This window comes from Harmonia axyridis, chromosome 2, assembly GCF_914767665.1.
Source record: "Harmonia axyridis chromosome 2, icHarAxyr1.1, whole genome shotgun sequence".
Lineage (NCBI taxonomy): Eukaryota > Metazoa > Arthropoda > Insecta > Coleoptera > Coccinellidae > Harmonia > Harmonia axyridis.
Window position 1 is genome coordinate 2,789,729 of NC_059502.1, and position 18,593 is coordinate 2,808,321.

An 18,593-nucleotide genomic window follows, 5' to 3' on the forward strand; every position below is an offset into this window, starting at 1 on the left:
GTGCTAAAACAACGAAATTTGCCCACCCTGTACAGTTGTGGCTGCACATCTTTGAAATTTTAAGATTCTCTGAGCTCATTTTTTGTAGATCTGAATTTTTCAAAATTTCAATGCAATTTTCAACTGATTTTATACGAATAGCACTTATAGTTTCATAGAAAAGCACTGGACGTATTTTTGTTATTCGATTGTTGGATTTTATACATTTCAAAACGAAAAACTAAGAAAATTTCATGAAGGGGGGGTTATTTTTTTTTGAACGATTTAAAAGGAAATGATCAACAAACTAGTGGATAAAATTGCGTGCCAAAATGTTGATGTCCCACACAGTTCTGGAATACATCACATTTCATTAAAAATATTTGTTGATTCATTTCACGACTTGATTTTTTTATTTTACAAAGACCACAAAGACCATTGGATTCTTGTCTCCTGAAGATATTATCCAAAGGAAGCAACAAAGAATTCATTATAAATGAAACATGCAATGCATAACTAAATACCAAATGAATCCTATAAAACTAATCCCACGATGTGTTTCTTCCCTTTGAAAGTTTTTACATGAACGAATAACGTACAAGATTGTATTTTGAAGAATTCAATTTCATTTTCATGGGGTCCCCTATTATTTACTCTGGTTTTTGCTTAGTCAGGTCATTGGACCATGAATCCTTATATTGTGTACAGGAAATGGTACACATTGGCTGAAATATTTCTGGGATTATTTAATGATAAATATTTTGTCGTTTTTATAGCACTTTAAAATTAAAAAATCTCCGGAATTATTTGTGAAATTCTATGGGTCCCGACTATATTATAATAAACATAGATATAGAAAGTACACGCAATTTTTACATGTCCCCAACATGGTTAGATTACGTTGTCGGATTGTGATATATTTTCAAATCCACAATTTAACTATATCGTAATGTATATTATAATGAATGAATTTTATTTATTCGAGTGATTCTCGATTAATTAAGCAAATTAGAATCCGCTATTTTTCCTAATTGTCGAATTTATAATAAGCAGAATATTTATTATTTTCTGTAACTACCTGCTGAAATCTAAGGTTTGGCAACTTTTCCTCTCCTAGTGTCATCGGTTGTTTCGCGTCGTTTGGCGCGCTTGAAGTTTGTTTTCTGAATTTCTGATATATTAAGGAATTTATTTCGATATATTTTGAGTTAATATGAAAAGTTGATTCTTTATGGGACATAAGAAGTGCGTTCTTTGTGTAAAAAATCGCGAATTGAGTGAAATATCGCATCACTGATATATTTTTATTTCCGCGCGCTTCATGTCAAATTAGATAGTTCATGTTAGGACAAAATTTGCTTACTGAAAATGACATATGCTCCCTCTATCTATGTTTATTACTCTGAGCTTTGATTTATGTGGTGGAAACAGAAATGGTACTGAAATTGAATGCAGTTTGTGAAGTTCTAAATAGTATATTAAGTATCAAGACCAATAAGAATGTTTCACTGATCGAAGATAATCGTTTGGAGTAAGAATCTAGTGAAGAATCCAATTATCTCCTGAAATCGTAACGTCTTAACGTTCGTGATGTTTATAGTAATTTTTGCACGATACTATTGTTTTTCCTTGATTTGAATGAATTAATTTCGAACTGATTAGATACTTAAAAGTCAAGAGTGACGTTAATATGAAAATGATATTTCTGCTTGATCAGTTTCAGTGAATACCAATTTTTTTTATGCAGGAAGCACTACCATTACCAACTATTGTACTAACTCTAAATGTCTACCTAATTTTTTTATTACTCTGAGGTCCCGACAATTCAAATTGTTTCGCTGATTTTTATTTAATATTCTTATGTGATGGAAGGGTGGATGTCCCAAATATTGACGTAAATATCTAAGGAAAAAAGGACAAAAAAACTGTTGGTTTATTTGAAATAAGCGATTTGTTTATTTTGAGATTGTCGAAAGAAACTTCAAAACGCTCGTAAGGGGTCAAAATTAAAGGACACTCAAACCAGACCCATTAATATCCGATACCACCCCAATTTGACATTTTCTCGACGTATTATCCATCGATCTCGTCTATAGATCGTCGCTTGATAATATCACGTTGGTATAATTCCGGATAGAACTGCATTTCTGCATGCACCCCTTGCGGAAAACACTGTGTTCACCCCCGTTCGAAATTTATTACAGGAGTTGGGGTGTGGAAAATCGATAAGGGCGAAATATCGACGACGCGTACTGCGACCTATCCTCTTCTTCGGGGTCACGTGATGCGACGACGTCAGTCGGTTGGATTTTCCACCGGAGGGGGTGCGGGGTTTGATTCCCCGTGGGATTGAAGGTACGGGGGGTGTTCGGTAAATAATTGGCGAGAAATGGGGTTTTTCGAGGAGAAGTTGAGGTAACGGGTGAGCTATAGAACTTTAAATTGCAATAAAACAACGATGGATTATTCCATTGACATGAATTTTATTTATCCGCGAGATAATCTTGTGGCATTACATTTTAAATATGATTTCTGGCATATGACCGCCACGGCTGGCTCGGATGTAGTCCAATCTGGACGTCCAATTTTCGATGACTTTTTCCAACATTTGTGGCCGTATATCGGCAATAACTCGGCGAATGTTGTCTTCCAAATGGTCAAGGGTTTGTGGCTTATCCGCATAGACCAATGACTTTACATAGCCTCACAGAAAGTAGTCTAGCGGTGTTAAATCACAAGATCTTGGAGGCCAATTCACAGGTCCAAAACGTGAAATTAGGCGGTCACCAAACGTATCTTTCAATAAATCGATTGTGGCACGAGCTGTGTGACATGTTGCGCCGTCTTGTTGTAACCACAGCTCCTGGACATCATGGTTGTTCATCTAAGGAATGAAAAAGTTAGTAATCATGGCTCTATACCGATCACCATTGACTGTAACGTTCTGGCCATCATCGTTTTTGAAGAAGTACAGACCAATGATTCCACCAGCCCATAAAGCGAACCAAACAGTCAGTTTTTCTGGATGTAACGGTGTTTCGACATACACTTGAGGATTGGCTTCACTCCAAATGCGGCAGTTTTGTTTGTTGACGTAGCCATTCAACCAGAAGTGCGCTTCATCGCTAAACAAAATAAAATGGACGTAGTGCGCGATGCGTATTCCGCACAGAACCATTATTTTCGAAATAAAATTGCACTATTTGCAAGCGTTGTTCAGGCGTGAGTCTATTCATGATGAATTGCCAAATCAAACTGAAAATAAATCACTGGACAGCTGTTAAATCGATCGCCATCTTGAAAAGTAATGCCAACTTAAAGTTATATACCTAGAAAAAAAAACACCCTATATATGGATTTTGAAATTGAATTCGGAAAATTCCATCGGATATAGCAAATTCTGTGCGAGAATAGTATTTTATTGGTATTCCATTCATTGTAAAAATACTTTGCAAATCCAATTCAAATCACGTGGAATTGTGGTGGAAATTTCGGATCAACATCAATAAATTAAACACTCCTATATTCGAATGCTATTAGTATGCTAATGGTGTTGTATTGTACAGAAAAACACAATTTCCTAATATTATTTCTTAATAGATCGAATCGTCAATTATATTCATTTGGAATTTCCTTGCCAACACCTGACGCAGAAATATGTTGAAGTTGAAAATATTCCTAGTAACAAGCGGCAAAAAATTACTTAATTGATTGGGTCAGCTGTTCGAGTTTAAAGTCCATGTGTTATCTTGTATAAAAAAAATCCTAACATACACTGTGTCCGAAAAGTATGAAACAAATTCATATTTAGCTAAACAGACCATTTTAAGAAATAATCCTGAAACACGTCGATTTTTTATTTTAATTTACCGTATTTTAAAATAATAATCTAATATACAGGGTGAATTACTTTCGAGTGATGACGTCACCGTCATTTTTTTTAAATGGAACACTCCCATTTTGTCTCAATTTTCTGATTACTCTAGCTGAGCTGATTCCAAAAATATATCGCATGTTCATTCCAATTGGTACAGGGTGGACAAAAATACAATAGTTTTGTGTGTGCTCATAAAGTAACGCGTAACATTCCTTATTAGTTAAATTAACAATATTATCAAAAATGCTTATTGTCCAGCGACAATTGGTTTGAATGTGACACCCTGTAGTTTGTTAAATTTTTAGGTTAATTAAATTGAGCTGTTTCCAAACATGTTTGATACTTGTGGTCTAACAGACAGAATATGAAAGAAAGTATTTCTTATTTTTATACATTTTTATTGATCTAAAAATGTAATAAACTACAGGGTGTTATATTCAAACCAATTGCTGCTAGACAATAAGTATTTTTGATAAAATTGTTAATTTAACTAATAAAGAATGTTACGCGTTACTTTATGAGCACACATAAAACCATTGTATTTTTGTCCACCCTGTTCCAATCTTATATCTGTTCTAGTTATATACAATCAAATACTCTGAGGTAAGGAACAATATTTTTGACTTTCACGTGTATCAGTTCAGTTCAGTCATTTGTATTATCAAGTTCTATGTCCCCATTCGCCATTTTTAGGCTCAGTTCGACCATTATGTTTAATTAAGTCACTATACTACGAATGAAAGCATAAATCATCAAATTTATGTTGCGTTCGCAACTTTTTGATCGAACCTTGAGATAAATTTCGAAGGTACTTAATGAATTCATACCCATTGGTCGAAACCGTAAACATGGTGTTTTATTTTGGACCGCCAATTATTTTGGCCATTGGATACTCTGCATAAGAGGGTCTTGTAGTTGTTATTAAAGTCATCAGTACGGTAAATCTGTTTTAACTGTAAAGCGAATGATGGGAAAGATCATTCGCATAATAATATTGAAGAAGACGGAGCCAATGAGTTGTAGTAGTTTTTGAAATGATTGAGTTGTCCAGCTTCTGGAATTTCACAGTTTATTTTATGAGGTTTTCAAATTATAAAGATTTAAAGATACCAATTTTATTGATATGAACTTTGGGAACGATTATTTGTTTTTGGCTTGACGATAATGAACTTAAAACTAAAGGCATAACAAATGTGAAAGTAATTTACAACTATTTCATTTAATGTATATTTTGTTTAGATAAATTACTTGGTATAATTGTCATTTTATTGCGTAATTGATATATTGTTTTTCAAATTCCAAAAATAAAATTAGTAGCAAATAGAAACATGAAAGTTTCAGATAACCGTACTCGCTTTCATTGATCATTTCAAAAAATTATGGTTAGAATATTTTCTATATGATACTTAATGAGCTCAAAATATAGTTTTTCACTTGATGTTAAGAGAAGTAGTTGAAATATAGTCTTAACCATTTAGCCAAGCTCAATTTCAACAATCTTCATTTATTATTAATAATTGAAAGCGTTACCTCAAATATTATGAATTCAAAAAGTTCCAATATGACGTCAATGAGATAAGAGGAAGTTCCTTCACTTGATTTTCAACGTCCAACGAATCAACGTCAGTGACACATTGACGTTATAGATCTCCAGCCTTTCTGATCTATTGATATTGGTGGTTCAATGAGTTTCAAATATCATAACATTCAACTGAAACAAGAAAAAACTTTAACATGCTGTCTTTCCCCCAATTTTTGAGTTATTAAGTTCAAATATTGGATGGAATTATACAATCGTATAATTAGAATAACAACCACATGCTAATTATTTTGATAAGATACTATTTGAGCAAATAATCACTTTACTGCGTTAGTGCAGGATAAAGAGTAGTACTTCCTCACACCAGTGCAAGAAATTATCATTCGTTGAATTTTAATAGTTTAAATTTTGGGATGTATAAAATCTAAAAATACTACAAATTTCATACATTAGTTCTCGAAGGTTCAAATCCAAAGATTTTTCAAAACAAAAGTATCCTAGCTCTTTAGAATCGCTATCTGGACTCCTGTCGCTTTCGAAGCTGTACTCTTTCAACATTCGACTAGTGAAAACTACGCCAATTCTGAATTCCCAATCAGCCTCTTCCCAATGGATATGCTCTTTCGCAAAATCCAAACGCGCTCTTCGATGGGCTGGGGTAAGAGCTGGGCCTCTTGCCGCGACACGAGGCCTTAAATCATATTCTCTGAGGCGATTTCTTATTGTCTGAGTGCTAATTTGCACTCCATGAGTTTGCTCAAGCTGATTTTGAAGGAGGCGAGCGGTTGCAAACCGTTGTCTCAACGAAGAAACTCTCAAGTAACGTTCTTGAATGGCAGTTGTTACCCGTGGTCTACCTTGTCCTGGTCGTCGGACATTCATACCTGTCTCCATGAATCGCTGCAACATTCTGGACACACTTGTATGGGAAACTCCAAACCTTTCTGCAATTCTTGTGTATGTCCACCCTTCTTCTCGCAAAACTACCGCTTGGGCACATTCCTCTTGGGTCAAATTGCGTGTTTCGCGTTGCATAGCGATCGAGTGTAGAAAATCAAATGAAAGAAAAACTATTGATCACTAGAATTGATCGAGAACAACTGATTTCAGAATGGAGCCAAAACATTCAAAATCTGATAATCTCATCTTTTTTTATTCTTGCTGGGAAAAAAACATCTGTATTGAAGAAAAACGTTGAAAGTGGATAACATATGCATGCATAATTCTGATAAAAATAATTATCATTGAGAATACCTTCTGTTGTAGAATAAATTTGAGATTTCTATAATGTGCGTTAATTTTGTTGCGCAGTGTATTAACCGTTCTCCTCAATGATTTGAAAAGTGAAATTTGCAGTTAATTTTTTTTTCGGATTTTATTTCTTTTTTTCATAAAAATGATTAAATAACATATGTATATTGTAAAATTCTCCTAATTTCCTTTTTTCTATTTACAGTATGCTCAGAATACAGAGCGAACTGGAACAGTTCACCATCCACAAGAGCTCCAGCGAGCCAGCAGTGGCCATAGACATTCCGGCGAAGGGGCTGCAAAATGTTTCACCCTTCGGCACGCCGGACACGCCGCCACCCCCTTATGACATAAAGCAGGGGTGGATGACGGGGATTTTCGGATGCCTGAGACCCGTCCTGTCTATAATTGGGAAAGGAGGCCACGAGATCAGGAACGATGAAGGTGAGGGGGTTGGAAATGTTGTGTGTTACTCGAGGGGGCGGGGGATGAAAAGTAGCATTTGCAACGCTGTTCTCGATATTTGGTTCAGTTGTTGCGTGATCAATTTTAGTATGTCACGGATCTGTTTTTGGTTTAGCGACGTTGATATTGTAGGCTTTAACCTGCTGATAGGGGATGATAGAATTACATAGGCGTACAACTTTGCTTCGGACGTTTTTTTTTCCGAAATTCGAGACTTTATTGTTTAAAACTGGTTATAAAGGGTGTTTTTTTAGAGCTATAGAACTTTAAATTGCAATTAAACAACGATGGATTATTCGATTGACATGAATTTTATTTATCCGCAAGATAATCTTGTGGCATTACATTTTGAATATGATTTCTGGCATATGACCTCCACGGCTGGCTCGGATGTAGTCCAATCTGGACGTCCAATTTTCAATGACTTTTTCCAACATTTGTGGCCGTATATCGGCAATAACACGGCGAATGTTGTCTTCCAAATGGTCAAGGGCTTGTGGATTGGCGCCGTCTTGTTGGAACCACAGCTCCTGGACATCATGGTTGTTCAATTCAGGAATGAAAAAGTTAGTAATCATGGCTCTATACCGATCACCATTGACTGTAACGTTCTGGCCATCATCGTTTTTGAAGAAGTACGGACCAATGATTCCACCAGCCCATAAAGCGCACCAAACATTCAGTTTTTTGCACTTGCACGAGGTTGACGCGCGTCCCTTTATATTCTGTATAAATGTTATTCAAGAAGGTTGAAATTACATTAGCACTGCTGTTCTCGATATAAGGTTCAGTTGTTGTGTGATCAATTTTAGTATGTCAGATCCATTTCAATTAAACATTTGGGACGTTCATTTGCTAATTTCAACCCCTAGCTGTGGATGATTCAATTAAATTCGCTGCTGTTCTTGATTGTTAGGGTTTTAAGGTCTTGATGTGTTCATTTCTCTTGATTTGGTGGGTTATCTTGGAGTTCACATTGCTATCAGGGGTTGTATATTGATAATTTACCAGTGAAAGTTCTAAAGCCATCAATATTAGTTATTAAAAAGAATCAAAACTTCAAAGATTCATTTGAGCCTTTTGAGTAGTCATAGTTTGTAGTCATTGTTGAATGTTAAGCACTCTACAAAGTTAAAAATTGTCACATTCAAAAGGAGAGTTCATCGCGAAAAAACGCCTCAGACATTTATGCGGAATCATAAAATATTATAAGGCGTTTTATTACGACAATCTTTGCAAGACTATGATTGAACGTCTAGGCGTCTTTTTTTGCGACGTTGCTGTTAGATGTGACAACTTCGGCAATCTCTTCTTCATTAGAGCCAAATTGCTTTTCCTGGAGTATCTTTTAGCCATTGTTGGGTGTTAAGCACACTTATAAAATTCGAAATTGTTTCATACAATACGAAAGTTCGTCGCGAAAAAACGTCTTCTGAATTTATACCGAATCATAGAATATTATAATAAGGCGTTTTATACATGGGCGCCCGCAGAAATTTTTCTCAGGGGGGGCAAAAAAAAATGATTGAAAAACGATAAGGCGTCCATGATTGTCATTGAAAACCGGAAAATTGTTGAGAATCCATTACTTTCCTTTTTTCCATGCCCTTTGGATTGAGAAAGTAATATTGAGTGTGTTGTGCTGAAAAATGAGGCAATCAAAATCTCAGGGGGGGCCACGGCCCCCCCTGGCCCTCCCCTGCGGGCGCCCATGGTTTTATACGCTCTATTAGTGATGACGTCACACACCGTCATTTAAGTACTCCTGTCAGTGTTCGGAATCCAAACAAGCAAATTGTCATTCAAATTAGTACATTGTCGTTGACGTCCAATTTTCGATGACTTTTTCCAACATTTGTGGCCATATATCGGCAATAACACGGCGAATGTTGTCTTCCAAATGGTCAAGGGTTTGTGACTTATCCGCATAGACCAATGACTTTACATAGCCCTACAGAAAGTAGTCTAGCGGCGTTAAATATCAAGATCTTGAAGGCGACTTCACATCAGGTCCAAAACGTGAAATTAGGAGGTCACCAAACGTGTCTTTCAATAAATCGATTGTGGCACGAGCTGTCTGACATGTTACGCCGTCTTGTTGGAACCACAGCTCCTGGACATCATGGTTGTTCAATTCAGGAATGAAAAAGTTAGTAATCATGGCTCTATACCGATCACCATTGACTGTAACGTTCTGGCCATCAACGTTTTTGAAGAAGTACGTACCAATGATTCCACCAGCCCATATAAAGCGCACCAAACAGTCAGTTATTCTAGATGTAACGGTGTTTCGACATACACTTGAGGATTAGCTTCACTCCAAATGTGGCAGTTTTGTTTATTGACTTAGCCATTCAACCAGAAGTGCGCTTCATCGCTAAACAAAATAAAATGGACGTAGTGCGCGATACGTATTCCGTACAGAACCATTATCTTCGAAATTTCGAAATGAAATTGCACTATTTGCAAGCGTTGTTCAGTCGTGAGTCTATTCATGATGAATTGCCAAACTAAACTGAGAATAAATCAGTTAAATCGGTCGCCATCTTGAACAGTAATACCAACTTAAAGTTATATACCTCGAAAAAAACACCCTATATATCAAAATCGAAGAAGAGTCCAAATTCAATCATTTACTCGTTGCTATACTATCTATGTCTTACCAACAAAAAAAAAATAAAATTGAAACAGCTCCTTCTGGGTGTTGCAGTTTCTTTGTCAGTTGATATATACAAGTATAAAATTTACTTGAGCGATTCCAAAGGTTCATAATCGAAAACAGTTGAGCAGCGTTGTACCTACTCCTATAGAACAAAGCGCTATCCATAGAGTCCCATTTACCTGAAGATCATTAAATTGAAAAATCCTTCGGGGAGCTAATGATGGTATTATAGTGGCAGATCGGCTATCATTCTGTTCTTATAAATATTTATGCAGAACGTCGAGAGAGGCGTTGAGACAGGTGCGTTGTTCGGTGACCCTTGACGTAGCGGTCATGAAAACATGTCTACGACACAAAGTCTCCTCTTTGTTTGTGTCCCAAGAAACCTCGAAGAATCGTTCCAATAATATGTCAGGGTTATGTTACAAGAACATACCTTTTTGGATTCCTTCAATTAACAGAACACGAAGAATTGTAACGATTCCAAAAAATGCGGTTTTTCAGTCGATTTATGTGTTGGATGTCAAAGTGACATCTGGTTTGAATATATTGAGATTTTCAATAGAAATCATTCAATTTCAAATGGTAAGAGTGGCAACAGTGCTCATTTCCCAAAGTTTTTGGAGCGTGTATCTTTCCATGATTAAAAGGTATAACTTACTAAACACAAATGACATAAGAAATGTCAAAAACTATACATAGTCAAATTGACGTCTTGTTTGTAGTAGAAAAAAGTTATTCATTGATTGAGCATTTAATTATTTGAAATTTTGAGAAATAAGGAATAAAAGTTTGTGGTTTTCGGGCAAGATTGGATGTTTGACAATTTTAGTAGCATCATCAAAAGTTGTTTTCTACCTCAGAGAAATAAACATAGATCGAGGGAGCATATGTCATTTTCAGTAAGCAAATTTTGTCCCCAACATGAACTATCAAATATGACATGAAGCGCGCGGAATGAAAACATATCAGTGTTACGATATTCCACTCAATTCGCGAGTTTCTCCACAAAGAACGCACTTCTTATGTCCCATAATGAACCAACGTTTCACATTAACTCAAAATATATTGAAATGAATACCTTAATATATCAGAAATTCATAAAATAAACTTTGTTGTGCGCCAAAAGACGTGAAACAACCGATGACACTATGAAAGCAAAAGTTGCCAAACCTTGGATTTCAGCAGGTAGATACAGATAATAATAAATATTCTGCTTATTATAAAGTCGACAATTAGGAAAAATATCTGATTCCAAATATTCAAATTTGCATATTTAATCGGAAATCACTCAAATAAATATATTTCATTCAATATAATATACATTCATAATGATATAGTTAAATTGTGGTTTTGAAAATATATCACAATCCGACAACGTAATCTAACCATGTTGGGGGCATGTAAATATTGCCTATACTTAAGATGTCTAAAAACATGGTGAATGCACTCGTCAATTTTTAAATGGAATGACATTCGACCAAATTGAAAATATTAGATTTAGTTCGTGGCGGCGCCGCAATGTCTTACTTGTCATTTCGATCTTTTTCCGTTGATTTTGATTGGATACATTAATTAAAACCCGATACTGACCAATCAAAAGCGATGTGTAACCGAGTATGATCGGGCAAAGTCGTGAAACAAAACACGAAACGTTTACTGGAATGAATTCAAATATTTGAAATAGAGAGAGTTTATTGGTATTTCAATTACAAGAATTGCTTCCATAGATCATAACTATAATGAAAGATATACATATATAGGTCCTTAATGGCACAAAACTCATAAATAATAAATAACATGAATATTAATTTGTTGATAGCGCCACCTACAGTTGACATAACGAAGCTTATCTAATATTCTCAAAACTGGCAAAACAAAAGCTAATCAGTTGATACACCTGAATTTTAGACACCTTACCTATACTGCCTCCATCTATGTTTATTACTCTATGTTCTCTATGAATAAACATTTTCCGAATTTTTGTGGTTAACAATTTTGTAGCTCTCTTTACGAAAAAAAGTTCGATATTTCCACGATATAATCGTCAGAATCGTTCAAAGTTCAACTTTAAGACTGTGGGTTTTTGATCCAATGAGAAAAACATTATCTTTTTCATATACTAACAATAATTTTCCGAAATTGCAGTATTGTGGTGTAGGAGACAGAATTTTTCCATATTTTCCCGAGAAACAAGACCATCCTTGAATAATATAATGTATTTTTCAATAATATTCATTTCAGTTACAGTATACTATTATCCATTCATTTCTAATTGCATTAATGTCATATTGACAGTTCGCCAATTCAACCTTCTAGGTGCCCCTAAAATTCGAGGCTTCTATAAATGCGGTATCCAATTTCTACCGAACTGATTTAATTCTAGTTTGGGAAACCTGAATTCAACGTTTAATTAGCGATGCTAAAAAAATTCGTGGAAAGAAACCTGAAATTCACTGTGCTATTAATTTCTGATATAGTTCAAGTATCCGTCACCACTTAAAAATACTCTTCGAGATAATATTTCAACATAACGTTGAAAATATATTTGTTTACATGTTTTGAGTAGGTATCTTGTTTTCGAAAAGGCTAATGAATAATTTTCTCAAGTACCTACAACTTGAATGCAGGTTAACATTCCTATTCATGGAATGAACTGAGATAAAAGGTCTCAAGAACTAAAAAAGGTTGTTACCAAGTCTTCCTAACCATATTTTGTCTTGGCATTTGGGATAAAATTGAACAACAATAAATAATAAAGGGTGTTTTTTTTAGAGCTATAGAACTTTAAATTGCAATAAAACAACGACGGATTATTCGATTGACATGCATTTTATTTATCCGCAAGATAATCTAGTGGCATTACATTTTAAATATGATTTCTGGCATATGACCGCCACGGCTGGCTCGGATGTAGTCCAATCTGGACGTCCAATTTACGATGACTTTTTCCAACATTTGTGGCCGTATATCGGCAATAACACGGCGAATGTTGTCTTCCAAATGGTCAAGGGTTTTTGGCTTATCCGCATAGACCAATGATTTTACATAGCCCCACAGAAAGTAGGCTAGCGGTGTTAAATCACAAGATCTTGGAGGCCAATTCACAGGTCCAAAACGTGAAATTAGGCGGTCACCAAACGTGTCTTTCAATCAATCGATTGTGGCACGAGCTGTGTGACATGTTGCGCCGTCTTGTTGGAACCACAGCTCCTGGACATCATGCTTATTCAATTCAGGAATGAAATAGTTAGTAATCATGGCTCTATACCGATCACTATTGACTGTAACGTTCTGGCCATCATCGTTTTTGAAGAAGTACGGACCAATGAATCCACCAGTCCAAAAAGCGCACCAAACAGTCAGTTTTTCTGGATGTGACGGTGTTTCGACATGCACTTGAGGATTAGCTTCACTCCAAATGCGGCAGTTTTGTTTGTTCATTCAACCAGAAGTGCGCTTCATCGCTAAACAAAATAAAATGGACGTAGTGCGCGCGATACGTATTCCGCACAGAACCATTATTTTCGAAATAAAATTATACTATTTACAAGCGTTGTTCAGGCGTGAGTCTATTCATGATGAATTGCCAAACCAAACTGAGAATAAATCACTTGACAGCTGTTAAATCGGTCGCCATCTTGAACAGTAATGCTAATTTAAAGTTATATACCTCGAAAAAAAACACCCGATATAAACAATTCTTTTGTTGTTCTGTCTAAAATTCGATATTCTTATGAGCATGTACACCACTGAACTGTATTTAGCATATGGTATAATCGGCGCATGAGTGAACGAACGCTCAAAAACTTTTCGATTGATGTCAGGGGTTTCCTCATGTTTTTCAATATTCAATTCTTTAGTCGTTAATTTCTCCCATGTTTTGAAAGTGCTGGATTGTCCATTTAGCAAGAATAACAAACTTTGTTTATTTCCTTTAATTATCAAATACTCCATCAACACCTTTCACCTCATTTATTCCTAATAGCCTCAAAATGCTTTTATTTACTTAGAACCTTGCAACGGAGAATTCACTCTCCACTAATTTCATCATTACGTATGTACACCTATTTTTTTTCAAGATCATATTTACAGTCGAATATCAACAAGTTTATCTCTATCTGTAGAATAATAATAATAACACATTTCGCCTGGGAATATATTTGGTTATCTGGTCGTAAAATATTATAAATAACAAGGGAGAATGTTATTTTCCTTTTGCCATTGAGATTACAACTTATCGATTTGTCAATAAATTTCATTGGTGAATTATCATCCTATTGGAGCATCGATAAATATCTGCTTTATGTGATTTATACGTTATAAGAACACTCCATGATTTCGTGAGTTATTATTCGCGTATTTTTCCCAACGTTTTTTTTCGCTTGTATTTTACATCGTTCATTCGGTTTTAAGATCGAATTAGATAACGAATATTCGACCCTAAATTTTTTTTCAATGAATGAACTGCAGAAATAGATAACATCATCGGCAGCAATCAAAATACTGACCTCGCCCAAGACTGGTTCGATTCCAGATTGGAATAAAATGATCTTCATTTTCATTTTATTTTGAATAACATAACTTTATTGGTTGATTTATCTTATTACTGATGAAACCTATGCAGTCTGCACAAAATTTCAGCTGAACCTGGATGAAGTTCTGAGATACTGAACATTTAAAATGTCTTTAGGTCTCTTCTTTTCATCTTTGCCTTTTATTTATTGACATCCTCATAGACTTCACTACTATAATTTGACAAGAATATGCAAAAAATCTCGTTAAATTGAATGCATACCTTTTATCACGTGACGATAAACGAACTGGATTGAGCGTATTTTCGATGATGTCAGTTTGAAGTAAAGACGTGTGTTATTTGCATTCTTGGTTTTTTGTTTTAAGAGTTTTGCTGCGAATTTCACCTTTCTAGAATAAAGTATGCTAGTCTCTTGGAGAGTCTGAATAGATTCACATCTCATACAGAAAGGTAATTGAAATCTAAGGGCATTTGGAACAACATTGAATGCTAACCCACTAACAGATGGCTATAGCAGAAATGTAATGAATCAAAGTATCCTTCACATTCACAATGAAATACTTTCAAATAATAATAACCTTATCACTTAATAATAACTTTGTTAATTGAAACAAAATGATCTTCACAAAATAAAACAGATTAAATTACAAAGGAATATATATTTATGTGGATTGAAAATGTTAACTTTTATGTGCTCGATAAAAATCATGACATGACGATACAATTGTGAAAACAAAATATTATTATTGGAAAGTTATTGATAATTTTCATTTTTTTTTTCAGACGACTGGGAAATCTCTTTTGAGCAAATAACCGACCTCACCTACCTAGGCTGCGGAGGTCAGGGAGCCGTCTTCTCCGGCAAGATCAACAACGAGCCGATAGCCGTCAAAAAGGTGTCCGACATCAAAGAAACCGACATCAAGAACCTCAGAAAACTAAACCACCCAAACATAGTAAAGTTCAAGGGCGTTTGCACGCAGGCGCCATGCTACAGTATTATTATGGAGTTCTGTCCGTACGGACCTCTGTTCAATTTGCTCAAGAACCAAAAAAATATAGTGACGACGCATCGGGTCGTGTCGTGGGCCAAGCAGATTGCCAGCGGGATGACGTACCTGCACGCGCACAAGATCATACATAGGGATCTGAAGAGCCCCAAGTGAGTAGAATTCTTTCCAATACTTAGTGACATTCAAAAATTCAGAAAAATGCGGAAAATGTATGTGTTGGACCTCCATGATGTCTTATATACTCAGAAACAATCTGGGCAAAGTTCTAATTATGTCTTTCAGGCAGAGATACTTACAATCCTAGTGAGAAACTTATCAGAAATGTGATATCTAGCGTTACATTCTGACAGTCAGGTTGCAATAAAAGAATTGAGCTCACATATCATCACAATAGGCAAGAATAACAAGGTCTTTAGGATGGTTTCCTGGTCACTTGGGAATTGAAGGAAATGAAGAGGTGAACACACTTGCCAGAAAAGAAAGGTCCTTCCATTGATCTAGAACCTTTTGGTGGTATAGCTAAATGTACCTAAAAGATAGAGTTCCAGGAGAAGGAAAAGACCAAGAGAGAAACTCTTTGGCGGAATCTTCCAACGTCTAGCAGAGAACGATGAGTGCAGATTATGTGAGGAGAAAGAAGAAATTCCCGATGACGGAATGCCTCGCCATCGCTGGCCACCGCATGGAGTGCTTTGGTCAAGAGACTTGTAAAAGTGATAAAGTAACCTCCTCGAAGCAATACCAGTTCATTAGAACTCTGAAACTGGAGGTCTAGCTGATGGGGAGCACAATAGACCATAAGTTTACAGTGCAATAAAACCCTGCCTAAATCTACATCTAATGGTGATGATCGATTTACTCTTGGGGTATCTTGTCTCAGACTACTTATACCTCGTGTCGAAGTTTATGGAGAATGTCCCAAATTCGTTCAATAGGAGAAAGATCAGGAGATCTAGGGGTCTAAAGCAATCGAATTGATTATCTTCGAACTGCATTATGTTATTTCACCTTTTTTGAATCATCCTTTTTTTTTGCAGCGTGCTTATAGGAGAAGGCGAGGTCATCAAGATCAGCGACTTTGGCACCTCCAGGACGTGGAACGGAGTCAGCGAGAAGATGAGCTTCGCCGGTACTGTGGCTTGGATGTCTCCAGAGGTCATCCGGGAACAGAACTGTTCGGAGAAGGTGGACGTCTGGTCCTTCGGGATAGTCCTGTGGGAACTGTTGACTTGCGAAGTGCCTTATGAGGGAATGGAACAGAGCGCAATAATGTACTTAGTTGGCTGTGGTAAACTCAAACCTCCGATTCCGTCTACTTGTACCGAAGGGTTCAAATACATCATGCAGCTTTGCTGGAAGATGAATCCCAAGGAACGGCCGTCCTTCAAACTGTTGTGCAATCACTTAGAAATAGCTTCAGAAGAGGTGAGTTTCCATTCAGATTGAAGAGTACTGATGTGGCCTTGTTTACTACTTGCTTCTTCATTATTATTATCTCCCCTTTTAGTACCTCAACAAATTCAAAGACGAAGAGTTCTTCGCCACTCAGGAATCGTGGAAGAAGGAGATCAAGACTGAAATGACTCAGTTCAAGGCGTACTTGCAGAAACACAAGATGGACATCCAGAACGAGCACGAGCAACTGCTACGTACCAGAGAGATGGAGATCAAGCACATCAGGGACATCAGAGAGCTCTATTACAGGAAATTGGAGAAGGTGGTACAGATGCAATTGGAATTGACGTCGGTAAAACAGCAGTGGGAGGTGAAACAGTGCGGGAGGAAGAGGGAGTTACCCAGTAAGACAAGGTTCAGTCGTGCGTTCATGAAGAAGAACGAGAGAAGGAAAAGTACGCATAGCACGACGCCTACTAGTCCTGAACACAGCTTGACCAGTCCAGATAGCCCACAAATTGTAAGTTGAGAAATTTTAGCCTAACCTAACCTAACCTAACCTAAAAACGAATAAAAATGACCCTGTTCCATTCATGAATTGCCAAACACATTAGTTATTAAAATGGCTTCTAGTTAGGGTGTCCACGACTAGCTCTCAAATTTCGAAGGGCTCCGAGAGAAGAATTTTTTTCCAAGAAAGTATATTATTATTTATGAGGGTTTATGACAGTTATTTTCCATTGCAAAACGCTCTTTTAAACAGTCATGCCTGCAATGAATTTCGTAAATCGTCTGTACAAAAAATTGTCTATGTATCTAAAGCCCTGGGAATGGAGTATCTCAAAAGGAAACTCAAAACCCACGATGAGTTCCATGGAATCACATTGCCAGTTGTTTCTGCTGACATGGGAGTGTCGTTATACCAGAAAGCAACTGGCCAGAGGCGATAAAGTAACTTCATTAATGGGTATGGGGTATAGTGATATTGAAGAAAAAGAAAGAGCCAATGAAGTTGCGAAAAGAGCATCAAGGTTAACACCTGTTGGCTCTAATACTTTTTGTGGGCTTGAAAATAACCAATATTGGGCAACGGTCCAACAATGGGTAATGGAGAATAAAATAATCCCCTGGAGGAACACTCCTGGTCTTGCTCAGCCAAAGACCTATACCAGAAAACTCTTGAAGCAGCTATGAGCTTAGCTTCGGGTAATGTTGGGACTGCTAACAGGCCACTGTCGGTGAAAATATCTTTTGTACTGCATAGGAAAGTCAACAGATGACATTTGCAGACTCTGCAACAGCTGAACACATTATGTGTCCGGAGTTAACTGGCCCTAAAACGACACATATGGAAAAATCAGTCCTGGATACACACGAGATAACAGCGGAGGCTCCTAAGGATGTTGTCGGTTTCGTCAACAATATCAACGGCCTCCTTTATTGAAAGGCTCTACTTTCTTGCCATTCTTGTATAGGGTGTTTTTTTTCGAGGTATATAACTTTAAGATGGCATTACTGTTCAAGATAGTAACCGATTTAACAGCTGTCAAGTGATTTATTCTCAGTTTGGTTTGGCAATTCATCATGAATCGACTCACGCCTGAACAACGCTTACAAATAGTGCAATTTCATTTCGAAAATAATGATTCTGTGCGTCCATTTTATTTTGTTGAGCGATGAAGCGCACTTCTGGTTGAATGGCTACGTCAACAAAACAAAACTGCCACATTTGGAGTGAAGCTAATCCTCAAGTGTATGTCGAAACACCGTTACATCCAGAAAAACTGACTGTTTGGTGAGCTTTATGGGCTGGTGGAATCCTTGGTCCGTACTTCTTCAAAAACGATGATGGCCAGAATGTTAAAGTCAATGGA

At 36.5% G+C, this 18,593-nt stretch overlaps 1 protein-coding gene across 4 annotated transcripts in view; it reads left to right on the forward strand.

Moving 5' to 3' along the window:
• LOC123672174 (mitogen-activated protein kinase kinase kinase 13-B) overlaps positions 1 to 18,593 on the forward strand; it is a 60,973-nt gene that overhangs the window by 36,840 nt on the left and 5,540 nt on the right. For all 4 annotated transcript variants that reach the window (XM_045606173.1, XM_045606172.1, XM_045606174.1 and 1 more), the window contains 4 exons: positions 6,853 to 7,091; positions 15,095 to 15,473; positions 16,362 to 16,749; positions 16,832 to 17,239. In XM_045606173.1, the coding sequence (XP_045462129.1) occupies positions 6,853 to 7,091; positions 15,095 to 15,473; positions 16,362 to 16,749; positions 16,832 to 17,239 (1,414 nt within the window). The remainder of the gene's footprint in view (positions 1 to 6,852; positions 7,092 to 15,094; positions 15,474 to 16,361; positions 16,750 to 16,831; positions 17,240 to 18,593) is intronic.